The 26,856-nt window shown below is 39.1% G+C and overlaps 1 protein-coding gene across 2 annotated transcripts in view; it reads left to right on the forward strand.

Moving 5' to 3' along the window:
- Positions 1 to 775: 775 nt before the first annotated feature.
- The window catches only part of PTPN11 (protein tyrosine phosphatase non-receptor type 11), an 86,053-nt gene continuing 59,972 nt past the window's right edge, over positions 776 to 26,856 (forward strand). For both annotated transcript variants that reach the window (XM_061170505.1, XM_061170504.1), the window contains exons 1-4: positions 776 to 995; positions 16,750 to 16,872; positions 22,332 to 22,526; positions 24,341 to 24,533. In XM_061170505.1, the coding sequence (XP_061026488.1) occupies positions 982 to 995; positions 16,750 to 16,872; positions 22,332 to 22,526; positions 24,341 to 24,533 (525 nt within the window). In that variant the 5' untranslated portion in view covers positions 776 to 981. The remainder of the gene's footprint in view (positions 996 to 16,749; positions 16,873 to 22,331; positions 22,527 to 24,340; positions 24,534 to 26,856) is intronic.

The following is a 26,856-nucleotide window of genomic DNA, read 5'->3' on the forward strand; positions in this document are numbered from 1 at the left end:
CCTAAATTATTCCCACTGACTGCTCCTTTACTCAAATGTCATCCTTAGTGAAGCCTTCCATAACTAACCTATTTAAAATAATATAAAGGGCTATGGAAAAAAGAAGGGAAATGAGGACCGGAGTATTATCTTGTGTGTTTTATTTATCTTGATTACTGTAGCTCCTCCCATGAGAACACCAGGATTTTTGTCTTTTCAGTTCACTGTTGTATCCCCATAGTCAAAAATCAGTGCCTAGCAGATAGAAAACACTCAGATGTGTCCTTCTAATGATATTTAATACAGCTAATAATCACAAAGCACTTATTAAAAAGGCCAGGCCTAGTTCTAAACATTTTACGTATTTAATCCTCCCCATAATCCTACGAAGAAAATACAATTACTATTTTCATTTTACAGAAATGAAGGAATGGAGGAAACTGAGGCTCAGAGAAACCAAACAACTTTCCTAAGGTTACACAGCTAGTAAGTGGAGCGACTATTTGTGGAATGAAATGAATGAAATTCGACTTGGCGCAGGAATGGAAATTGACACGGTGGGAGCCGATGCGATCAGTTCACGCGACTGCGTACAACTTGAGCGCGCAATGCACCGCCTGACGCCAAGATCTAAAAGAGGATGAGAGGGTGCTTTGGAAACAGCGCGGAGAAGGCTCCAGTGAGCCACCGAACTGCCATCACCAGCCGCCGCTCAGTCCACGGCGGCATGGAAGAAGGAAGTAGCGGCGGGCGTCGCGTGGGATGACGTCACAGTGGCGCCGGCAGCGAAGGGCGGGGGAGGAGGAGGAGCGAACCGGGCTTGGGGGGCGGCTGCACAGTCTCTGGGATCCCCAGGCCTGGAGGGGGGTCTGCGCGCGGCCGGCTGGCTCTGCCCCCCGTCCGGTCCGGAGCGGGCCTCCCTCGGGCCAGCCCGATGTGACCGGGCCCAGCGGAGCCTGAGCTAGGAGCGGGTCCGTCGCGGAGCCGGAGGGCGGGAGGAACATGACATCGCGGAGGTGAGGAGCACCGAGGGCCCGGCCCGGGCCTCGGCCCGGCCCCCGCCGCTTTCGTTCAGCCCCGCCCGGGAGGGGGCGGCCCGGCTGGGCTTCAGACTCCCGCCCGGGGTCGCGGGGGCAGGCTCCGTCCCAACCCCCTAGCCCTCCCGGGCCCGGGGGTCCGGCCCCACCGCGCCCCAACCCCTCGGGTCCCCATTCATTTCCTGCCTCCCCGAGTTCCGGCTCCCGCAGCCCTGGGAATGCCCGTCTGGACGGGTCAGGTAGAACCGCCCGGGGAACCGCGGACGCCAGCGGCCCGGCTCGGCGCCGCATTCCTGACCCATTGCCTCATGAGAATTGCCTCATGGTGATTCCGAAATAACCCCGCTCACTTGGGGAGGCTCCTCGGCCTGGGACGCGGGAGGGGAGAGTAGGGGCCAGTTGCGCGGGGCCAGGCCCCCGACGGTCGAGCCGCTCTGGGTCCCTCTGCCTCTTGCGCGCATTTGGGGGCTTTACTCAGGATCCCTGACCCCTTTATATGCCTCTTTGCATCTCCTTTCCCCCCCACCCCTCACGTGCCAGAAATGGAAAAACTGACTGTATCTGCAGCTATTAGAAGTATTTCCTTCCTCTGCGATCTTCGCTTTGGGAGATGGGAGGGAAGGGAGCTGTATCTCTAGTTATTTAATCCTTCACAACCTTAAAACTCAGGTAACATTAATCACCCCCGTTTTACGGATGTGGAAACTGAGGCTCAGAAGAAACATGCTAGTAAATGATAGGATTTGAACCTAAGAGTCAGAAGGAAGGTTAGTGAATTAATGAGATCCGGTGAAAGCTCAGGGTAATCATACTACTAATAGCTAACATTTATTTAGCTCTTACTGTATGCCAAACAAGTTTAATCCTTACTATAAGTCTATGAGGTAGGTATTGTTATCCCCGTTCTAAAGATGAGTAAAGTGAGTTTCAGAAGTTAGGCAACCTGGGCTTCCCTGGTGACACAGTGGTTAAGAATCCACCTGCCAATGCAGGGGACACGGGTTCGGGGTTCGAGCTCTGGTTGGGGAAGATCCCACATGACCCGGAGCAACTAAGCCCTTGCGCCACAACTACTGAGCTTGTGCTCTAGAGCCCGCGCTGTGCTCTAGAGCCCGCGAGGCACAACTACTGAGCCCATGAGCCACAACTACTGAAACCCGCACTCCTAGAGCCCGTGCTCTGCAACAAGAGAAGCCCACGCACCACAGCAAAGAGTAGTCCCCGGTCCCCGCAACTAGAGAAAGCCCGTGCGCAGCAACGAAGACCCAATGCAGCCAAAAATAAATAAATAAAATAAATAAATTAAAAAAAAAATAAGTTAGGCAACTTGCCTAAGGTCACTCACTCAATAAATGATGGAGCCAGAACCCCTCTGTTAATTACCAGGTTACTATTATTTTATAAGTATTGCCAATAATTTGTAAGCCTTAATTTTGTTGTTAAACAGTAGTGTGATCTACTGTTTTCAGATAATGATCCTGCTATTTTGTATTTTCACTCTTTATATACGATTCCTATATAAGACCCATTGTTTAGACTTCATTGTCCTGTTATGGTCACTGTCTTAGACATTTGAGAAACTGTTTCAAGCTGTTGGAGTTATTTGAATGAGAGACTTTTCAAAATATTAGGAATGTCTTCTCAGAAATACACCTGCACATTATTCATTCATGGAATGAAAAGAGAGAGAAAGAAGAAAACTGAAAACTTAGGAAGTGAGTGATTTGGACAGGTCTGTTGGCAAGTGCTTACAGATCTGGGTAATATATAATTGCATTTCAGCAGAACAGTGTATAGCCTCAAATGTTCTAATTCCTTAGGGAGCTTTTAAATAAAACAGTTGTCTATTTAATCTGTCAAATAGTCATTGAGCCTTTTGTTCCTTGTGTCTGCTCTTCCAGACAAGTAAGGATCTGCTTCTTTTAGGAGACAAAGACTGGGGGCTGGGAGTGGGGTAGGGGCTGGGTAGTAATAGACCCTACATTGTCCAGCTTGTTAGTTTAGAAGCCAGGAAGTGTGGGTATAGCCAAAGCAGCAAGTGGTAAAGATGACAGTTTGAAATGGAGTAATTCCTCCTCTCCTCCAGCCCTCCCTTACCTATTATGGAAAAGAAATGTGTGCCACCTAAAAAGCAGATTATGAATGTAACACACATAATTGGGGATTATTTATTATTATTTTTCAGATCATAGGTCTATTTTATTATTTTAACCCAGCTTTATTGAGGTATAAATGGCATGCAACAAATTGCATATATTTAAGTGTACAATTTGATAAGTTTTGACACGTGTATACACTCGTGAAACCATCACCACAATCAAGATAATGAACATATCTATCACCCCTTTTGATGGCTCCTCGTGCCCTTTATAATCCCTTCCTTGTTGCCAGGCAAACACTCTTCTGCTTTCTGTTACTATACATTAGTTTGCATTTCCTAGAATTTTATGTAAATGGACTTTTATGTGTGGCGTCTTATGCTCAGCAAAATTATGTTGAAATTCATCCATGTTGTAGTGTGTGTCATATAGTTCCTTACTTTTTATTGATTAGTAATATTCCATTTTATGGATGTACCACCGTTTATTTATCCATCCACCTGTTGATGGATGTTTGGGTTGTTTCAGAGTTTGGCTTAACAAATAAAGCTGCTCTGAATGTTCGTGTACAAGTGTTTGTATGGATGTATACTTTCATTCCTCTTTGGTAAATACCTATCAGTGGTATGGTTGGATCACATAGCAGATGTATATTTAACTTTTTCAGCAATTGCCAAACTTTTTCAAAGTGGTTATACCGTTTACATTCCCACTGGCAGTGTATTAGAGTTACGGTTCCTCCACATCCTGGCCAACACTTGGAATGGTCAGTTTTTAAATTTTAGCCATTTAAAGGGTGTGTCATTGTATCTCATTGTAGTTTTTTTCCCCATATCAGCACTTTTTAATTTTTTAATTTTAATTTTACTTATTTAATATTTTAATGGAGGTATAATTGACATAGAACATTATATTAGTTTCAGGTGTACAGCATAATGATTTGATATTTATTCATTGTAGTTTTAATTTGTGTCTTCCCTGGTGACTAATAATGTTGATCATCTTTTCATGTGCTTATTTGCCACCTGTATATCTTCTTTGGTGACACGTCTATTTGATTAAATATTTTCCCTTTTAAAATTTACTTGTTAAAAAAAATAAAATTTACTTGTTTGTTTTCTTATTGAAATTTGAGAGTTTCTTATTCTGGATACAAGTCTTTGATAAGAATTGCAAATATTTTCTTTTAGTCTGTGGCTTGTCTTTTCATTTTTTAAAGTGTCTTAAACAGAGGTTTTTAATTTTGCTGAAGTCCAGTTTATCAATTAAAAAGAAAAAGGATCATGCTTGTGGTGTCATTCCTAAGAAATTTTTGCTTAACCCAAAATGTCTCAAATGTTTTCTCTTGTTTTCTATAAGTTTTATAGTTTTAGGTTTATGATACACTTTGAGTTAACTTTTGTATGCGGTATGAGGTGTGGCTGTATCTTCTCTTTTTTGCATATGGGTGTCCAGTTGTTCTAGCACCATTTGTTGAAAAGACTGTGCATCTTTATTGAACTTGTACCTTTGTTGAAAATCAGTTGTCCATTTATATGTGGGCCTATTTCTAGACTCTCTTCTGTTCCATTGATCTATTTGTCTTTCCTTATGCCAATACCACATGATCTTGATCATTGTAGCTTTATAACAAGTCTTGAAATCAGTGTTAGTCTTCGAACTGTGTTCTTTTTCAAATGATTTTTAACCTCAGAATTAATTCATTCAACAAGTAGTTATTGAACCAGGCAGGATGAAGCTGTAGAATAGGCAAAGATCGTTGTTCTTATGGCTGAGAGAGAAAGTGGACAAACACATGAATAAATGAGACTATTTCAGGTAGTAATAACTGCTGGGAGGGAAAAAAATAAACCGAATGTGGAGAACGTGGTTAGTTTTGATAATGGGTTTAGGAAAAGTCTCTGAGGAGGTGATCATATGAGCTGGCTCCTGAATGACTAATATTCTGAATTTTGTGTTGTTTAATTATCAGAGTAATTCTTTTTGGTTCATGGGTTTAGGGTTTAGAGTTTGTATGCATTTAATAATTACAATGTCATATATTCAGTATGCTGATACATCTCAACATCACAGGTAAGGAAAGGAAGGTATGAGCAATTATATGATTCTCCCTCCCACCCAGGTAATATAGCAATGCTAGTGCTGAGTTTAGATTTTGAGATTGCTTGGCTGCCCTACTCTGCCTTGTTTAGCTGACAAAACTGGCTGTATTCTTCAGCATCTGGTACATCTTTTGCATTTGCTTTTGTTCCTCTGGAAGGTAGTGTCTGAGGGCTTGAACTGAGGGGGCAGAAAATTTAGCTTGTTCTCAGACTCTAGGCTTTTGATTTATCTGATGCAGGTCAGGTACATTTGTCCCAGGCTCTCCTTAGTGGCCCTGTTTGTTTCTATCCTGTGGGAGTAAATAAACTTGCCTTACTGAAAAATAACAGTTCTACGTCTTTCCAGTTGAAACTGGGTTGTCTTTATTAATGTCCTGCCCCGATGTAAGCTCGGGTTTTTGTCCAGAGCTGCTCAAATGCAGGGGCCACTGCTAAGATCACTTACCCTTCTTGCACGTGGTCAGTATGGCGAATGTTAGAGAGTCGCACAAGAGCTGGAAAAGCAGAGCCAACCCTTGTTTGTAATTGTTACTAGCGGGCCTTGGTGTACTTTGTTAGGCAGCTATGGAACAATAGAAGATACTGTGCTTATTCCTCTTTCCCTTTGGGAAACACAGACAGCACTTGCCCTCCAATGCTGACCTTTTGAAGGAAGGGGAAGGCAAATACTGATGTTTGGCAGGTTCTGTGGCAGTTGTGGCCTGCAACCAACAGTTTGAGACCCTCCCCGAAATGGATTCAAACACCCTAAAATGCAGCCCAGTTCATTACTGAGTTTTGGAGGGTTGTGTGCATTTAGCAAGCTTGTATATGCTGTGGTCCTTGGCAGCACTGAAATATGAAAGATACGATTCATGTTCACAAGGAGCATTGAATTTAGAGAGGGAGACAGACTTGTAGGCCAGCATCAAACGAGTTTGATGAACGTAGTACCAAACTGAAACTGAAATTTGCCAGTATAGAGCATACTGTTTAGAATACATACATACTTTATACTGATATACACATTCATGCACACTGTATATATGTCTGTCTATACGCACATACATATACGCACACGCAATATATTTATTTTAAAAATAGTAGACTATAGATCCAAGTCTGTGTCATTCCATTGACCCACTCTAATGAAACACTGACCCATTCATTCAAGAACTTGTGATTTAACTTATTTATCGTGGGATTACTAAGTGCGGGGGGCACTGTGCTAGGCATTGGGTGTTCCAGGTTTTAAGGAAACAGCAAGTGCGAGAGTGCTGAGGTAGGGAGTTCTTGGAGTGCTTGAAGGACAGAAGGGAGCACGTGGCGGAGCTGAGACTGGGGCTGTAGGTGGGGACTAGACCACACAGGGATTTTTAAGGTCCTCACTGTCACGTGGACCATGGAGAGGAGTTTGGGTTGTATTTTAAGAGCAATGCAAAACTATAGAAGGATGTGATCAGGGGAGTGGCATGAGCTGATCTATTTAAAAATATCCCTCTAGCTGCTGTGAAGGGAGAATTGTAGGAGGCTGGAGTGGACCCAGGGAGAGCAGACAAGAGAGAGAGAGGCTTTGAACAGGGTAGAAGCCATTTGTGGAAAGACTTTTGGAGGCAGTTTCCATTTATTGTCTTGTCATCAGAGCAGAGATGCTGACCAGTGAAACTCTATGAAAAGATAATGATTTATAAAGACATAGCTATACACTACCATTAGAAAGCTAGCTGCTTTAACTTTTTTTCTAGCCTCTGTTACCTAGAATGCTTGTCCCTATCGACTGCCCCTCCCTTGTGACTCATCCTTTTCCCATAGAAAATTAAAATTTAATTGGAAAAGAGGAATATTCTTGTAATCTGCAGAAAGTACCAAACTCTAAACTTTCTCCCCAAGGACAGAGATAATGATTTTTCTGGAGCAGCGGGTAAGAAAGCTATACCCAGTATCACTTTATATGTAGGCAAGAAACTGAAATAAGACTTCGGATCCCTAGTTTAAATTCCCTTCTTAGCATAGCAGCCTTGAGAATAAGTTCCTGAAATTATTGGCCTGCTTGACTGTTTCCCCACATCACTGGGGGAAGGGGACATAGATAAAATATTAAGCATTATTGTATTTTCTTTTTGGTTCATCAGCATTTTTTTTTTTTTAAACTCACTTGACATAAATAAGGTCCTGGCCTCAGTGAGCTAAGCCTTTGCAGAATCTGTATTCACTAATGAGGGATTTAGATTTCTGGTAGGATTTCTGGACAGATAGTTTGGGTTTGTAAACTCTCTTGGAGGCAGGGATTCTGTTTTTCCTTTCTTCAGGCCCACTCAGCACAGGGCTGATTTGTTTTAGACATTGATTTGAGGCTCTTTTTCACAAGTGTTGGTGTTGTGTGTGTGTGTGTGTGTGTGTATGTGTTTTCAAGCTCGTTCTGTGAGATGGGTGGTACCGACCTGGACCATGTTATGACCTGAGAGTCTTAATAAATAATAGACAGTGCCAGAGGATGACCGATTAGAAGGGATTGTCAAGCTCTGGCAGGTTTGCAGGAGTTAGAATGTGCAAGAGGAGAATGCTCTTCCCCCACTTCCCTGTGTGACTTTTTCGCTATGCCCTTCCTCTCTCTTTTCTCCTCCCTGGTTTTTCTTCATTCCCCGAAGTTAATTCAGGCAGCAGTCGTTCACCAAGTGCCCACTGTATACATGAGGAAGACTGGAAATTTATCTGTTTTTTCTCATCCTGTATGGACCCACCTTGTTGACAGACCCAAATGTAGATATACTAATTTGCCCTTTTCCCCTCCTTTTAGGTAATACAGATACATTTACATTACTTTTTGGGGAGACTAACCTCTGCTATTTGAATTCACACTAGGTGAGAGATGGGGGCAGGGTTTAGAGATGTACAGCCTCAGTACCTAATATTACCAGTGTAATAATCCTTGAAGCCAGCTCTATAATATCATATTAGTCCTATTAACTCCACTATTCTTCCTTACCGTCTCTCACTAAGATCTCAGGGGTTGAATGAACTCTAACTGCTCTGTGTTCGCGATAAGCATGTTGCAAATCACAAAACTGCCAGTAATTGCACTACAAATATTAAACATGTAATTGGGAAAGACTTTTTTGGTAAATACAAAGGCTTTTTGAAAAAAATAGCCAAGGGAGCAGAGTTTACAGTATATCAAAACTCAAGTGGGTGGGTTATGGAATAGAACTTCCAATTTCTAATTATATACTGTTTGAGATAATGTAGGGACAGCCCCTGAGCTGTGAAGTTCAGTTTTTGAAAAGGCAGTGTAACATAAATGATTCATATCTCAAAATGGTCTGTGCGAAACTAACATAATTATGCAGGAGACGAATCTATCTGCATATCTTCCACCAATAATAATAATGACAACAACAGCGATAAATGTTTATTAAGCCCTTACTCTGTCTAGCCTTTGTGCTAAATGCTGGTTACTAAGTTTCCCCTGTAAACACCACTCTCCTGTGTTCACTGTTCTGTGTGTGTGTGTCTGTATGTTCACTCTTAATAACATGATAGGTATAATTAGAAGTTGGAAATGAAATAATAATGGTTTATTTAATAAAGGGCTAAAGAGACCACCTGCCTTATCTCCTCTGCCAATCTACCTGATGGGTGCTGGTTGTAGTTACCTAGCGTCACCTTCAGCAGTGGAAGTCACTTTTATAATGTCCCTCAGCATCAGCAGGATACTCTACATAAGTGTTATTTTTGTAAAATATACAAAGGTGAGAACACATGGTTGTGAATGAAGACCATCTGCAGTCAGAGTTCTGCTTTAGAAATTTTTAGAAATAAATAGCAGAGTGTAATGGTTAAAAGTCTGACTTCTGGAGTCTACTTTGCACACTGGCACATGGCAAACAGTAAATGTAGCTACAATTTTAACCAGCCATAATATATAATGGCCAGTAAATTATTTTTTTCCTTGCTATCAGAGCTAGTTGATAATTGAGGGGAAAAAAAGTATATGTAATAATACAAGCATGGAGAAGTCTTTTCTATTTTATAATTTATAAATTTTTATTAAATATAAAATATTATTAGTAGTAAATAATAATTCTGTCTTCTCTTTGTCTCCATACTCTTTCTTGATGTAAATTCTCATCTCTGTCCTGTTTACTTTCTTCTCCCAGTCATCCCCACTTTTTAGTACCTATTGCAGGGTCCTGTTAAAATCTGTGCCTTTATTGTGTTTTATTCTGACCTAAAACTAAATTCCTAGTTCCAAAGGTGAAACTCCTTGGAGTTTTTTTCTGTGCTAAGCATTTTATGTGTATTAATTTATTTCCATTTCACAACAGTACTGTGGGTTAAGTTTTTCTAAACATAGCAAGAAACCCAGAAGCCATAAAGGAAAAAGCTGATAAATTTAACCATGCCAAGATGAATTTCTTTGGGGAAAAAAAATAACCACAAGCAAGTTAAAAGGGAAAAAAGCTAAGACAAATATTGTCACATGTATAATAAAGGATCATTTTCTGGTTCTATCAAGAAGAGCCCCTTTAAATCAGTAAGAAAAAAAAATCCAATAGAAAACGAACAATGACAAGCTGACAACTCACAGAAAAGGAAAAAAAAAAGTGGTCCGAAAACATGAAAAAGTGCTAGTCTCACATAGAAATGCAAACTAGAATGGTACCATTTTCCATGACTCAGATGAAAAAGTTTGGTAATATACGTAGTATTGGCAAAACTGGGAGAAAACGGGCTTTCACGCTTAATTCGTGGGAGTCAAAACTGGTACCTTCTTTTGAGTGTGGTTTGGCAAATTTGTCAGAGTAAAAAAAAAAAACTCTTGTCAAAGCAGTTTTATTTCTAAAATTTTAATTTACAGATATACTTGTAAAAGTGTATAAAGATGATTATAAAGGGTGTGATATGCTGCATTATTTGTAATGACAAAAATCTATGAATAATATAAATGTCCTCTAATAGGGATTAAATTATGGACGGTACATTCTTACAATGGAATAGTGTATAACCATTAAAAAGAACGCTCGCACGGAAAGATCTTTGCGTTGTAGTAAGTGAAGAAATTGGGGTGTAGATCAGGATTGCATTTGTGTATGTGTGTGTTCCACACAGGCTGGCATAGAGAGAGTAGTGTGTTTGCACACATGCACACGTAGGTAAGTATATGTATGTATATGCACGAGACATTTCTCAAAGATTAGGAAACTGCTAACTGTAGTGACTTCTGACGATGCAAGGGAAGCTTGGGCTTTTTCTCTGAATTTCATACCTATCTGTGCTGTTTTTAGTAAATGAATTTTAAAAGGTTTTAGAAAGTTTATGTTTGTGTTCTGAACAAGATTCCAAAGGACATTGAGTCTATAAAAAATTAGAGCTGCCTGAAGTAGTTGGCTGAGATAAGGAAAGATGAAACGGGAATGAAAAACAGGAAGATAAATAAAAAGATCTTGCTAGAAGCAGTAAAGAATGCCCTTGAGGCAGCCCTCCCAGTGGTGAGGTTGAGGACAAACCTGAGAAATTCTTCTAGAATCTATTTTAAAAAAGAAAGAGGGGATAACAGTGGTGACAGTAAGGGAACAGATCCCCCATAGGTGGTGGCGGCCCAGGCTGGATGACCGGTATTTAAAAATGAAGCAGCCTCTGAGTCCGCAGTATTTCATTTAATGAAGACCAATAATGGAGGAAGATGCTGGGAGAGAGCTGTAGAGGGGAGACAGAATGGTTTTTCCCTTTGTTCACTTCATTAACCTGATAATTGTAGGTTTAAGGACTTTTTTTTGAAATACTGCAGTATAACAATTATTATAATTTTAAAATAATTAGAATCTTATTAGAATTAGGAGCAAGGTGTCTGCCTTCCGTATCACTGAAGTAGCTGTCTTTATCTGGTATAGGTATCGGTGTTATATTTGCTTCATGAAAGGAAGTGGTATGTTTTCCTTTCCTTTTGACTCTCTGAAATAATTTATAGAGCAGTGGGATGGTCTGGTCTTTGAAAGTTTGATAGAATTCCATTTTCAAACCATCTGGGCCTGGTGCTTTTCTGTGGGGTAGTTTTAAAATTGCTTTCTCTATTTTTATATAGAAATTGGTTTGCCTAAGTTTTCTCTCTAATGGACTCAGTTTTGGCAGTCTGTATTTCCCTAGATAATTATTCACTTCATCTAGATTTTATAATTTATTTGCACAGCAGTCTGCAAAGTAGTTTCTTTAAAAAATTTTTTTTCTTCTGTTTCAATGCTTATTTCCCCCTCGTCATTTCTTGTTTTGTGTATTTGTGATTTTTTTTTTGTTTTTGTACTCCTGAATAAGTTAACTAGTGGTTTGTCTATTTTGTTAATTTTAAAAAGCAGGATTTTTATTAATTAGATCTACTACTTTTTTGTTTTCTTTTTCTTTGATTTTTGCTTATTTATTTATTTATTTATTTATTTATTTATTTATTTATTAGCTGCGTTGGGTCTTCGTTGCTATGCGCGGGCTTTCTCTAGTTCTGGCGAGTGGGGGCTGCTCTTCGTTGCGGTGCGCGGGCTTCTCATTGCGGTGGCTTCTCTTGTTGCGGAGCACGGTCCCTAGGCGTGCGGGCTTCAGTAGTTGTGGCTCGCGGGCTCTGGAGTGCAGGCTCAGTAGTTGTGGCGCATGGGCTTAGTTGCTCCGCAGCATGTGGGATCTTCCCAGACCAGGGCTCGAACCCATGTTCCCTGCGTTGGCAGGCGGATTCTTAACCACTGCACCACCGGGGAAGTCCTCTATCTTAATGTTTTATACTTACAGTTGACCCTTGAACAATGCAAGTTTGAACTGCACGGGTCCACTTATGCACGGATTTTTTTCAATAAATATGTAGTACAGTATGACACAATCTGCCGTTGGTTGAAACCATGCAGTTGGAAGCAGAACTGTGGATATAGAGGGCTGACTATAAAGTTATATATGAATTTTCAGTTGCGCAAGGATCGGTGCCTCTAAAGCCCATGTTGTTCGTGGGTCAACTGTAGTGTTTCCTTGCATTGTTTCTCACGAGATGTGTGTGTGTATGTACGTGTGTGTGTGTATATATGTATATAATTTTTTTCTAAGATGTATATTTAAAAATTTTTTGTTGAAAACAGTTTTTTGAGGGGGTATTTGGGAAGGTTTGTATTTTTTTTAATCTAGTACTTACACCTTTTTGAATGTCCTTAGTCCTCTGTTTTGTTATTTAACTTTTATTATCAGGCTTATCAGATTTTTTTCATTATCCTTAAACATCCATCTATTGCCTATTGCCTATACAACAATGAGGTTTTTTCTGTTTTCCTTTTCCCATTTTCTAGTTGTAGTAGTTCTACTGTGTCACAGTATATAACTGTTGTACATTAGTTTTCTACTCTCATTCCCATCTTTGTTTTAGTCTTACATGACATTTATAGATTATTAAATGCTCACCATCGGTTATTTTGTTAATGTTGCTTGTTACCATTTGGTTAGATAAAGTTTATCCTCTAGTAGATTCATCAGGAAAGACTGATAAGTACAGCATTCCCTTAGTTGTTGTATGTTGAAACTTGTTTTTTCTGTAGCTCTGATAGTTGAAGGATAACTTAGCCTGATATAAAATTCTTGGTTTACCCTTTTCTTTCATTGAGTTTTTAAAAAATGCTTGTTCATTTATCAACTTGCTTTATATGTTGGCTTTGAAAAGTCAGATGCTAATCTAATTTGTTATAGTAAGTTATTTGTTTTTCGTGGAGGCCTTGATTTTTTTCCATTTGTCTTTAAAGCATAATAGTTTCATTAGAATAACTGTCAGCGATTATTCTGGGCTAATTTCTGGGCTATTCTGGGCTAATCTGGACCTTTCCAATGTATAGATTCACATCTTATTTTATTTGTTTTCTCAATTTAGGTTTAAATATTAGTTCTGTTCCATTGCATTTCCCCCCCTCCCCTTCCCCCGATTATATGTATGTTGTTTCTTCTTCGCTTGTCTTTCATATTAACCATTTTCTTTGTGATCTCTTTTACTTCTTTCTTCATCATATTTTATTCTCTTCATTGTTTTCCTACCTTTCTTTAATGCCACTTATTAGATTTTCATTTGAACTTATTCTCCTTTGGGCGCCTAGTAATTTAGTTTTCATTTCTGAGATGATTTTCTTTTCCTTTTTCTTTCTGAGTTTGATCAACTCCCTCTTCATTTTTTCCTACTTTTTGTCCATTTCTGTTTTTAACTTTTAAATTTCTTATTCAGAGTGTTTTTTCATATCCCCAAATCTTGTTTGAGTATATTTAATTCAGATTGGAGTGTTGTCTTATAGGTTTCTTCTGCATCATGGGTGTTTGTCTGGGGTAGTTTTCAAAAGCTGACTGATGTGTGACTCTTCTTTTTTGTAGTAACTTTGTATAGTCTTATTCACTTTTTTCCTATTTATTTTGTGGCTCTTAAATATTTTAAAGGTTCCTAATTCAATGGCATCTTCTTCTGTCAGTATGGAAAAGTCCAGGTTTTTTTTTTTAGTGGATTTGTGTATGTATTTGTGTTTGTGGTAGGGGAGAGGTTATTTGTCCTCTGGGTTTTTTGTTTGTTTGTTTGCAGGTAAATACATTTCCCCCTTCTACTTCCTTTCCTTTTTGTCACCTAATTGCCAAATGGATCCTGTCTCTTTTTTGCCTTTTTCTTCCCCAGAGACCATGCATTTCTAACACTACACTTTAAATCATTCCCCTTTCCTATAAATAGGGCTCTGATCTACAAGAAAACTTTTTCAGTATTTTCACACTTAGGGGTGGACTTTCTCTTTCTGGAGGTGCTTTTACAGCAATTTTAGGCCTGCCACTAGCTCCCCTGTTCTCTCTGACATGCAGTTTTTCTCAGAATGCCCTTGGCTTGGCACAGAGGGTTGCAGTAAGAAGATAAGAGATCACTACTGAGATTTGGTGTGTCTTCTTTTTTTACTTACAGGTAATTTGGAAGTTTGGGCATTCTCTGTCTTCTACTTAGGTTGAGGGCATGGTTAGGTTATTGTGTGGTTTTACTTGTTCTTTTTTAAAAATTCCATATTTTTAAAAAATTTCCCCTTAGTTTTAAATTTTTTAAAATTATTTATTTATTTATTTATTCTGGCCACACTGTGTGGCGTGGGGATTGAACCCGTGCCCCCTGCATTGGAAGCGTAGAGTCTTAACCACTGGACTGCCAGGGAAGTCCCCTGTATTGTTTTTGAAGGATATGTGGGAAGATGTGAATTTAGGCAGTCATCATTGTCCTTGGCTACCCTGAAGTCCAGGCACTGTTATAGACACTTTATAAATATTAACTCATTTTATCCTCTCAACACCCTATGACACAGTACTGTTGCTATTCCCATTTTATAGATGAGTTAACAGTTTAAATAACTAGCCTGGGGTCACACAGAGCTGGGATCTGAACCAAAGTAGTCTGGTTCCAGAGTCCGTGCTCCTGCCCATAAAGCTTTGCCACCACATGCCAGCGATTCTCAGCTTTTTCACTTCTGGGGTCTCCTGTTTTTTTATTTTTAAACCACAAACCCAGTGTTCTAAAGAGAATTGTTTCCTAACCTGTATTCAGCATATAGTAATTAGTTTTCCCTTTTTGCTGTAGAAGAAAACATATATGCCACTCAGCTTCAGACTACCACACCAAGTAACATAATTGTTTTGTAGCCAAAAACAAAAGAGATTTGACATTTTAACTAGCTTATACAGGTAGACAAATTGAAGATTAACGTAAGATTTTCACTATACTTTTTGAAAAGTTAAAAGTAACTGGAAGCCTTCTGTTATTGCTTTTTGATTCCCTAGGGCTGTGGGGACTCAGGTGGGAACCATAGATTAAAGAAGCTGTGGACAAGATTTAAAAAAAAAAAAAAGGATAGTTTAGTAATCATACTGTATGCAAAAGTATTGGATGCTGGAATGATAGGTATCTTATAAATTCAGGTTGAGTTTTCCCTGGGCAAAATTCTGCCTTGATATTCTGACAGGCTCTCAGAGGGAGTAAAAAGCAAACTAATATTGTTTTCCTTTTGATCTGAACCCTGTGATTTTTCTCTAGGATAATCAGAATGATGTTTAGATTTTCCCCAAAATGCTAGTAAGATGCTATAGGAAAAATTAAAAAGAAAATAAATTTCAGTTAATGTAAACAACAGGAATGTTGATAGACTACGTCTAGATTCTTGCCTTTTCTGATTATTTCTTGTCAGAACAATCTTATAGTTATTGTTATGATTGTCAGTAATATCTAACCATTAGTGCTTAATATGTACCAGACACTCAGATGATTAAGCATCTCATTATTTAACATGTACCAGGGCTTCCTTCCCTGGTGGTGCAGTAGTTAAGAATCCGCCTGCCAATGCAGGAGACATGGGTTTGAGCCCTGGCCCAGGAAGATCCCACATGCCACGGAGCAACTAACCCCGTGCGCCACAACTACTGAGCCTGCACACCTAGAGCCCGTGCTCCGCAACAAGAGAAGCCACTGCAATGAGAAGCCCGCGCACCACAACGAAGAGTAGCCCCCACTCGCCGCAGCTAGAGAAAGCCCGCGCGTAGCAACAAGACCCAACGCAGCCAAAAATAAATAAAAAATAAAAAATAAATAAATTAAAAAAAAATAAGATTTAACACGTACCAAATCTAACACTTGATTTTTCCTCTCCCCACCCTTTTTCCACATCTCGTACACGGTACCGCCAACCTTCCACTTGCCCAGACATGATACCTACCTAGGAGTTGTTCTTACTCCTTTCTTTCTTTCCCATCTCATATGTAATAAATTAGGAAATCCTGTTGGCTACCCTTAAAATATTCCCAGTTGGACCGTTTATCACTACTCCTTCCGCCACCTTGGTCCTTGGTACCATCATCTCTTGCCTGGATTATCACAATAGCTTATTTAACTGATCTGTGTGCTTCTACCCTTGCACGATAGCTTGAAGATGATTTAAAAATATAAGTCAGATCACGTTGCTCCTCTGCCTAAAACCCTCTAGTCCTTTCCCATTTCACAAAAAATAAAAGCTGAAGTTTCTACAGTGTCCTCCGAGGCCCTGCATCATCCGGCTTTTCATTACCTCTCTGGCCTCATCTACTGCTCTGTCCCTTGCCTGTTCTGCTCCAAGCATACTGGCCTCTTGAGTGCTTGAGCATGTCAAATACGGTCTGCCCCCGTGCCCTTGATCTTGTTCCTCCCTCTGCCTGATATGTTCCTTTCCTATATGGCTGCGTGTTGCTGCCTCATTTCTTCCAGGTCTGATCAAATGTTACCTTATTGCTAAGGCCCTCCCCACCACCCTATATAAATAGCATCCACCTCAGCCCCAATCCCACTGACCATGCCCCCAGCCCCCTCTACTGTGCTAGCAGGATCCCAAGCCCCTACCATGGAGAAGACAAGGAGGAGGCGGTGACCAAAGAGAGGAAGGGAAAGGGGTTGTGTTGGTGTCTTTATTTGCTACTCTACTAATAAGCATTTTAGCTGTGACGGTGTGGGAAGTAGTGCTGACAGAGTCCTTTGTTTTTCATTGGTCTATTTCTCTCTCTCTCAAGATGGTTTCACCCAAATATCACTGGCGTGGAGGCAGAAAACCTACTGTTGACAAGAGGAGTTGATGGCAGTTTTTTGGCAAGGCCCAGTAAAAGTAACCCTGGAGACTTTACACTTTCTGTTAGGTAAGTTGGAAGAAAAAGAGAGAATCCTGAGAGTGTTTTCCAGGGGGGAAATGTTAAGACCACATGTGGACAACTTGCGACCCTCATTTAGAGTCTGAAGGTCTGCCTGCTGCCCTGTGGGTGAGGCCTTGCCAGTGCCCTGGCCCACAGATCAGGTGTGATTCAGGCCTGCTGTGGGGTTCAGGACGTGGCCTCCTGAGAGTGAGAGGCTCGGGGAGTCAGCAGAAGAGGCCTGAAGGGGGGCTTTTCTCTCTTGAGAGACCACTGAGGATGAGCTGGAGCATAACATAAGTTCTTAAAGCCTGGGTCGATCCTGGTTCAGTCCAAAACAAGGCTCAGTCCTTGTTCCCTGCATTTTTCCTTTCCCGTCTGTTGATTACTGAATGGGAAAAATACTTTCTAAGAGTTTCTTCAAACAGCCTCACAGACGTAGAAAACAAGCTTACAGTTACCAAAGGGGAAAGTGGGGCGGGGGATAAATTAGGAGTTTGGGATGAACAGATACACACTACTATATATAAAATAGATAAACAACAAAGGCCTACTGTATAGCGCAGGGAACTATACTCAATATCCTGTAATAGCCTATAAGGGAAAAAAATCTGAAAAAGTATATAACTGAATCACTTTGCTGTACACCTGAAACTAACACAACATTGTAAATCAATTATACTTTAATTAAAAAAAAAAAAAGAAAGAAAGAAAGAAGGAGAAGAGTTTCTTCAGATCACTTTTCTTTTTCAAGAAATAAAACATCACTGAGGAAGTTGTGGTCCCGTTTGTTCCCCTGCCCAGTCCCATTCCCCTCCCTCTTTCCTCAGAGGAAACCACCATCAAGAGGTTGGTATATCTCCTTCCTGAACATGTTTTTATACTTGTACTGCATTTGTACTATGTGTGAATGATATGAGGTTGGTTTGTATGTTTTTAGAATTCATATCCATGGCTTTATTCTGAGACTACCTTTAAATTTTTTTTGAGTTCTGTGCTGATACATGCAGATCTAATTATTAACTTTAATGGCTATATAATATTCGAAGGTGTGCATATACCACAGTTTATCCCATCCCCTATTGTTGGACACTGAGTTGTTTTTAGTTTGTTTAAAATTGTTTTGAACAGTATTGCCAACATCTGTTACATGTCTCTTTGGACACATGTGGGAGAGTTTTTCTAGAAATTGACTTTCTCTTATATACTTATTCTCCGTACTCTAGCTCATTCCAGGAGCCAGAACTGAACTGCTCTATGAATTTGCTTTTATTATTATTATTTTTAAATAAAGAAGTAAGGAAAACATGTTCTGAGGATTTATTTAGGACCCCTTCGGGATTTGGGAAGTCCCTTTTTGGTATCGATTAGTTTCTCAAGGAGCTCACATTGTTGGCTTTTACTTCCGTTTTGCTACAAGGAGAGGGCAGAAGCCTTCATGAATTTTTCCAGGCTTATCCTAGCAGACTTCTAACCTACAGTTGAGTGACATTTGACCTGTAAGAGTTTGGATGGAGATTATATAATAATAACAACAATGATGTTGAGGAGGAGGATGATAGCAAACGTTATTGAGGGCTTGACATATTCCAGGCCATCTTGCTAAGCACTCTCCACATATCATTTTATTTAATCTCTCCAACAACCTATGAATAAATACCACTGTTACCTTCATCTTAGGGGTGAGTAAGCTGAAGCACAGAGGTTAATTTACAAAGCTGGTTTCACAGCTAGTAAGTGGCAGAGCCGGGACTACAGAACTGGTGAGGTTTTTTTTTTTCTTTTTCCCCAACTTTTTATCTTGAGAAATTTCAGACCTACAGGAAAGTCAAAAGATGAGTACAGTGAATACCCACATTCCCTCTACCTGTTAACATTTTGCCATGTTTGCTCTTTTTCTCTGAGTGTGTGTTCGTGTGTATGTATATACTCTCCCCTCCCCCAACCTTTTGAAAATAAGTTGCAGATGTCAGGATGCTTATTTTTACCTCTGCGTACTTCAGTGTGCATGTCCTATGAACAAGGACATCCTGTATAACTACAGTATCATTATTATATATGAGAAATTTTAAGTGATTCCATAATGTTATCTAACACACAGTCCATATTCAAATTTCTCTCGTCATTTCAATAGTGGATTTTGAAGCCATCCCTTTATTTCACATCAGGAAGCACATAATATCTGTTTGCCCCGTCTTCTGGAGTGTCATTGCTTCTAGGCCCTTATAGTAGACAGAGCTGGGAAATACTTATATATTTAAAACCAAATTTTAAATATATCAGTATCAATAAATATATAAATGTATATCAAGCAAGTTTGATAGCTCCAGTTCAGCCCAGTTTCCTTACCTTTTCCCATTCCGTATTTGTGTTTGCCTTCTGTAGAGAGAACCGTGTTTCACAGCAGCATCAATGTATGACCTCATTTGCCCAATCTTATAATACAAAGATAGTTTCAGAATTACTATACCATTATCATTTCTAATTACAAACCCATTAAGTAAAGTTCATGATTTATCTGGAGTGTTTCTGTTCACAGCATATATCCCACTAAGGGTGTACAATCTGTACTGTGTTCAAAAGCTACGGGAATTAATTTTCTGTGTAGTTACAAACTTACTGCAAAGTTAGAGTCATTTCTTTCTTTCTGTATTCAGTTTTTTGGTTTTGTACTCATTTTTTTGATCCTTGTTGATTTTATTTTTTGAATATGTGAAACATTTACAAGATTTAAAAGTCAAACTGTATAAAAAGGTATATTCTGACAAATCTTATTCTTATCCCTACCCCATGTACCTTATTTCCATCCCTGTAGGTAACCAGTTTTATTAATTTATGGTTTATCTTTCTGTGTTTCTTTTCACACATGAAGTGGAATACTAAATCTATTTCTTTGTAGTTTACTTTTTTCACTTACAGAAATCTTTTAGTGATCTCTCTCATTTTTTAAATTAACTGCATAGCATGTAACTTTATACAATTTCCTAAAAATGGGAATTTAGTTATTTCCAATATTTTACAATGATAAATAATACTGCATTTAATATGATAACATTTTGCATATGTTTTGTGCTTTTGGAAATGTATCTTCAGAGGTGAATTCCCGGGAGTGAGATGACTGGGGCAGAGAGTCAATATATATTAGTATAGTTTTTCCAAATTCCCCTCCACAGTGATTGTACCATTTTGCATTCTCACCAGCAGTGTCTGAGGGTCCCTGTTTTTCCACAGCTTCCAGTTGAGTGTTGTCAAGCTTTTCACTTTCGTCAACCTGATAGGTGAGAAATGGTATCTCAATGAATTTTAATTTCTCTTATGATTGAAGCTGAACATCTTTTAATAAGGTTAAAGGTCATTTGTATATCTTTTTGTTGAACTGTCTTAGAACCAGTGCTTTTAACAACTCTTAAACTGCCAAGTTTCACTTTATATATGTTTTCTTATGTATATGATGTATATTATAGACACTGAGATGCATGTGTGTGTGTGTGCATGCATAAATGACAAGTTTATTGTTCTAGTTTTCTACAGGTGATCTAATCTTTTTGTTATGTGCCCGTGCTGAAAATTTGATGATTAAGTTGCCTTAGTTAGTCAAGGAAGATCCCCTTTTTTTAATTTTGAGGAAAAAAAAATACAAAAAATTATGTCCAATTACCCATATTGTATTTATCGCCAGTCATTTTTTTCTTCAAAATAAAATGTAAAAAAAAGCAAAATTTCCCTTTTTCACCACCCTTCCTGCTGTTCTTCTCTTTGCCACAGAGACAGCTACTTTCTGAGTTTGGTGTATTTCTTTCTAGTTCATTAAAAAAAAAAGTACATATAATATAATAGGTAATATAACATAAAAGTAATATAATAATAAAATAGAATATATATGTATGTCTGTGTTATGAATAATGTATAATATTACTTGTGTGCGTTCTGAAATTTTCATAAATGGTACATGCTGAGCATATCATTCTGCATTGTGCTTCTTTCATGCAATATCATGTTTTATTTTGGCTGCGCTGTGTGGCTTGCGGGATCTTAGTTCCTCAACCAGGGATTGAACTTGGGCCGCTGCAGTGAAAGCGCCGAGTCCTAACCACTGGACTGCCAGGGAATTCCCAGTATCATGTTTTTGAGATCCATCTATGTTGCTTTATAGTCCATACCTGAAATATCTGTTTTTGTGATATGTTAAGTCAAGGTTAGAGATAGAAAGCTGAGGTGTTAAAATAGAATCAGGTGTAGCTGGAGGAGAGAGACCCGAAGTGCCTTTTTTACCCACTGGAAAAGACTGTAACCAAAAATTAGAAGTAGATATTGTTATTAACATTGTAGGACAATTTTTCTTACTTTCCTTCGTTTCCATTTTCCTTTATCTTTAGTAGAAGTGTGTTTATATTTAACAGAGGCTTCATCAGTAACACTATAGGGTCAGACTAAAAAATAAATATAGGTCAGTGATTACCATTTTGGGGTTGCCAGACCCCTCGGGTCCACAAAGATGATTATGGGTGTCCTTGAGATGTATTTAGTAGTACAGAAAACCAAATGGAAATCATCAAACTGCCTAGGCTAACTAAAATACTAAGTTTTAGAAACTTTTGGCCAGTGTTGTCAATTCATTGGGTTGACATACTAGCTATCTCACTTTGGAAACTCCGTTAATTATATGTCTTTAAAATGATTTTTAAAGATACAATTATGTATAGTATCTTAAGTGTATAGTGAGATGAGTTTTGACAAATGTGTTTATCAATGCAACCAAAACTCCAATCAAAATCTTGAGTATTTCTATCCCCCTAGAAAGTTTCTTGGTGCCGGTTTCTATTCTCCCTCCCCCTAGGAGGCAACCACTCTTCTCTTTTCTATCCCCATTGACTAGCTTATTCTACAATGTCATATAAATGAAGTCATACAGTATATATTCTTTTGTGTCTGGCTTCTTTCTCTTAACGTAATGTTTTTGAGATTCACCTAATTTGATTGTATATATCAATGGTCCTCTCTCTCTTTTATTTAAATTCCTGTGTGATATTTCATTGTATGAGTAATTGTGTATCCATTTTGGCCATAAATATTTGACCTTTCAATTTTTTTCTACTACAAAAAGGCTGCAATGAATATTCTTGTACAAGGCTTTTGGTAGCCATGCAGTTTCATTCCTTTGGGGCAGAATACTAGGAGTGGGTTTACTGGATTATAAGGTAGATGTACGTTTAATTTTAGTGATATTTGTCTTGATTAATTAATGATGAGAAAAATGATTGTCACTTAATATACGCAGAGCCCTTTGTGTTGAAGTGGTTGACTGTGTGGTTATTTCACTCACTGCATTTGTTTAGGAAAAGCGTAAACTTGTACATTCCTTGGGTTTGTTTCAATGTTTAGGTGAAATCTGATAATATGAGATCCATTTTTACTAGTATAGCTCTTTATTTGTCTTTTCCCCCCACTTTTCTAATGGACTATTTTAGAAGAAATGGAGCTGTCACCCACATCAAGATTCAGAACACTGGTGATTACTATGACTTGTATGGAGGGGAGAAGTTTGCCACTTTGGCTGAATTGGTCCAGTATTACATGGAACATCATGGGCAATTAAAAGAGAAGAATGGAGATGTTATTGAGCTCAAATATCCTCTGAACTGTGCAGATCCTACCTCTGAAAGGTCAGTTACATTTTCGTAACTGCAGAGTCTGCATCTCTCCCATGCCATAGGTGTGAAGTGAATGCATTATGGGGGTTTGACTTCTGTTTCTCAAACTGTAATCTTAAAAGTGTTACTAAAGTAAGAGTAATAGGATCAGATTATTCTGAGTGGCCTTTTCTTGCAAAAGCTTCAGTCAGTGTTACTTACACTCGTTCTACAGAAGTCTCAGACTATTCCTGTATATACGTGACACATGCAGTAATTTTAAGATTATTGAACTTGAGCGTTATTGAACTTTGAGCGTTAGGAGAGGAAAACAAATGATAATGGGAACACCAAAATAGCAGTTCCCTGTAGTAGCTTCTGACCAGCTATTCAGCAATGCCACCAACAGATGTCAGTTTAAGCTCAGAAGTGGGAAAGCAGAGAACTCGGTCAGATTTTTCATCAGTTCTTTTATGTTATATCCACAAATGTGTGAGAATGACCCTAATTAGAGGGAATTGTATTATTTCAGAGATCTTTCCCCAGTGTTGGAACTAAGCTGATGAAAGCTGGGGCTTGACTTAACTTGCATTGATTTTATTGGTTTTCTGCATTCCCAGTCTCTTCTCTCTGACTCAGTACCAAATCAGGGTCTCTTAATTAGGTTTGAATATTTTCTGTCTTCAAGTAGGTTTCTTCTACTTATATCTTTGTGTCACTGGTATTTTATGCTGATAATTTGTTTTCCAGCCAAATTATTAAGCAAAAGGCTGTCAGCCAACTCTGTGCAGTTTATTTAATTTTACTCTGTTCAGTTGAGGGTAGATGAAAAATACCTCGAAGTATATTCCTTTAGTGTTGAGCCATTAGCACTATGTGCTGTGATCATGGTTGTTTCCTCACCAAGATCCTGAGGGAAAAAGCCACATTATTAATATGACTATGTTAAGATGTTTTCTATAGTAACTTAGAGTAGCATTGTCTCAAAGTCTGACCTCAGACGGCCTACATTAGGACTCTGGTGTGCTGGTTAAAAATGCAGATTGCTGGGCCCCATTCAGACTTAGTGTATTGGTATCTCTGATTGTGATGCATGGGAATTCACATTTTTAGCAAAATCCCTTGCCTCTACTCCAAGTCTTACGTGCATTAAAATTTGAAATGATAACCCAGTAGATAGTCCAAAGATGTTGACAGCAAACTTGGAGGCTATTGAAGTATAGATTGGAAATCTGGAAAAGCTTGGAATGCTTGAACTAATTTATAATGAAGATCCTTTTTAATGTAGTGTTTGCATGCCAAAGCAAGGGCAAACATTCAAATGATTCTCTGTCGCTACCATAACTCTCTATTATAACTTCTTTAAATGACTGTGATTAAATAGTCGGTCCTTTTAGGGTTTGGCAGTGGAGAAATGACAAATTGCCTTTTTAAAAGATGGGGGATTTAAAAGAAAATAGGAAAGATTGAGGATATTTGCCTCCAAATGACTGTGGGCTCATTTAAGGAGTTTAATGGTCTTTTTTTTTTTTTTTGGCCGTACCACGTGATTTGTGGGATTTTAGTTCCCTGACCAGGGACTGAACCTGGGCCATGCCAGTGAAAGCCCGGAATCCTAACCACTAGGCCACCAGGGAACTCCCCTAATGGTCACTCTTAATATCTTTGTCATTTTTCCTGCCTGCTTGGGATGCAAATTCTGGCTTATGTGGAATGGATCAATCTCTTGGAGGAACGTGCCTGTTTTTAATTGTGTTAAGTAGAGGTGACTATGTATGGTGGTTTTGTGAAAGAATGTTGTGAGCCCATGGCAGAACTCAACTGATTTTTCATTTAAAAAAATTTAGGTGGTTTCATGGACATCTGTCTGGGAAAGAAGCAGAGAAATTATTAACCGAGAAAGGAAAACACGGTAGCTTTCTTGTGCGGGAGAGCCAGAGCCACCCTGGAGATTTTGTTCTCTCTGTCCGAACCGGAGATGACAAAGGGGAGAGCAATGACGGCAAGTCTAAAGTGACCCACGTTATGATCCGCTGTCAGGTAAAGCCCGGATTGAACTGTGGGTCTGGCGAAATGTCATCTTTGGGTGGTTTTTCTGCTGGGAGAAGACCGACACCATTACTTCCAAAGTCATTTAGTTAAGGGCTTCTACACTTTTAGTACCTTGTTAATTATAACTGTTTCATCATTTCAGAACTTTATTAAATTACTTATTTCCTCTCTATCTCTGGCAGATTAAGTCATGCCTCAGTACGTCACCTTCTGCCCTGCAGTATCTTTTTGTTTTCTTTGGTTGCATCACGCAGCTTATAGGATCTTAGTTCCCCAACCAGGGGTTGAACCCAAACCCTCGGCAGTGAAAGCACGGAGTCCTAACCACTGGACCGCCAGGGAATTCCCAGCCCTGCAGTATCTCAGTCTGTGCTTGGTTACAGCTGGTGTCTGCCTCTGTCTCAATTTCTAAAGCGATGGCCTCAGCTTCTCCCTTGGGTCAGCACAGTCTAGCCTGTGACTACATGTACTTTCATATTATAGAATTCTGGTTAAGGCTGGGAGAACTGAACTCACCATTTCTTGTTTTTAATGTGATGGCTAGACCAAGGAGGTTGGTTCTTGGTCAACTACATCAAACTTTGTTTTGACATAGTTTCCTAAATAGCAGCTGTCTATTCACTTATTGCTTCAGTTTTTCAATAAGATTAAAAAAAAACCCAAAAAAACCCAGCTTTATTGAGATATAATTCACACACCATACAATTCACCCTTTTAAAGTGGACAATTTGGTGGGTTTTAGTATATTCACAAGTTATGCAGCCAACAACATTAATTCCAGAACATTTTCATCACCCCAAAAAGAAACCCTGGGTTCATTACCAGTCCCTCCCCATTTTTCCCCCTCCCGCCAGCTCTTGGCAACCACTAACCTCTTTGTTTCAATGGATTTGCCTATTTTGTATATTTTATATAGATGGAATCATGTAATATGTGGCCTTTTGTGACTGACTTCTTTTACTTAGCATGTTTTTCAGGGTTTATCCATGTTATAGCATGTGTCAGTAAACTATTGGCAAACATTTTGTTATATGGATATATACCACATTTTGTTTATCCATTAAAAGATTAATGGGCATTTTGGCCCATTAATTATTATGAATAATGCTGCTATGAACATTTATGTACATTTATGTATTTATCATTTTGTGATATTCTCTATTTGATGAGATATCATGTTCATATTTTCTTTTAATTTATAGTTTCCTTTAGTTCTTTGAATATATTTATACTAGCTGGTTTAAAATCTTTGCCTGGGCTTTCTCAAGGACAGTTTCTGTTGAATGCTTCCCACCCTCCCCCACCCACCCCCAAGTATGGATCATATTTTCTTGTTTCTTTGCATGTCTCATAAGTTTTTGTTGGAAACTAGGCATTTTAAATAATATAATATAAATCCTTTGCCCTCCTTTCTGAGGCAGTATTATTTGTTGTTGCTACTTTTTATTGTTCCTGTAGTTGTTGTTGCTGTTTGTGTGTTCAGTGACTTTCCTGTCTTTGTCTTGTGTGGCCACTGAAGTCTTTGCTTGGGTAGCTTAGTGATCAGTTAATGATTGAACAGAGATTTCCTTAAATGCCTTGAAACATTAAATCTCCCAGCCTTTGCCAGAGAGGCTGTGTGTGTGTGTGTCTGTGTGTGTGTGTGTGTGTGTGTGTTGGGGCATGACTGCTTTCAGTGCTCTGGCACCTTAAAACTCTGCCTTAGCCTTCACTTCCTGCTTGCACAGAACCTCAGGATCAGCTAGAGGTAAAGATTAGGGCCTTTTTGGATCTTTCCTGGACTTCACACAGCCATGTACATGCACATGCACATGTCCTTCTAGATTCTCAAGGATATGTTGGAGGTTTTCAGAGCCCCCTGTGGACGTTGCCTGGATTTTCCTTTTAAGTTTTTGATCAATCTCTTATTTGCCCTGACTGGTATTGCTGCCTTAGGCAGCTGTGATATTAAACAATTGCTGCTGATTGTTTTTGGGAGATCCCCTGAAGGCAGGCTGAGTAAGCTGTAAGTCAATCAAATAAAGACAAGCTCTGAAAATAAGGCTTTCCCAGGGATCTGCTAAACAGATCAGATAGTGATAATTGTCTAGGGATAGGTCTGGAAAGAGCTCCAAATCCATCTATCTACTCCAGTTATGCTAAGCTGCTTTGTTTTCACAGCTACTGTGGTTATGAGACTATTGGTTTTCAAGGCTACCAAGAAGCTGGGGAGAGGTAGGTGGGAATAGGGCAAGTTAAAAGGCCACAATTTGTTGTTCTCATCAAGGTTCAATCTTTTTCTTGAATAAACGCTCCTTGAACTTTATTGGTT

This window comes from Eubalaena glacialis, chromosome 15, assembly GCF_028564815.1.
Source record: "Eubalaena glacialis isolate mEubGla1 chromosome 15, mEubGla1.1.hap2.+ XY, whole genome shotgun sequence".
In the NCBI taxonomy this organism is placed as follows: domain Eukaryota; kingdom Metazoa; phylum Chordata; class Mammalia; order Artiodactyla; family Balaenidae; genus Eubalaena; species Eubalaena glacialis.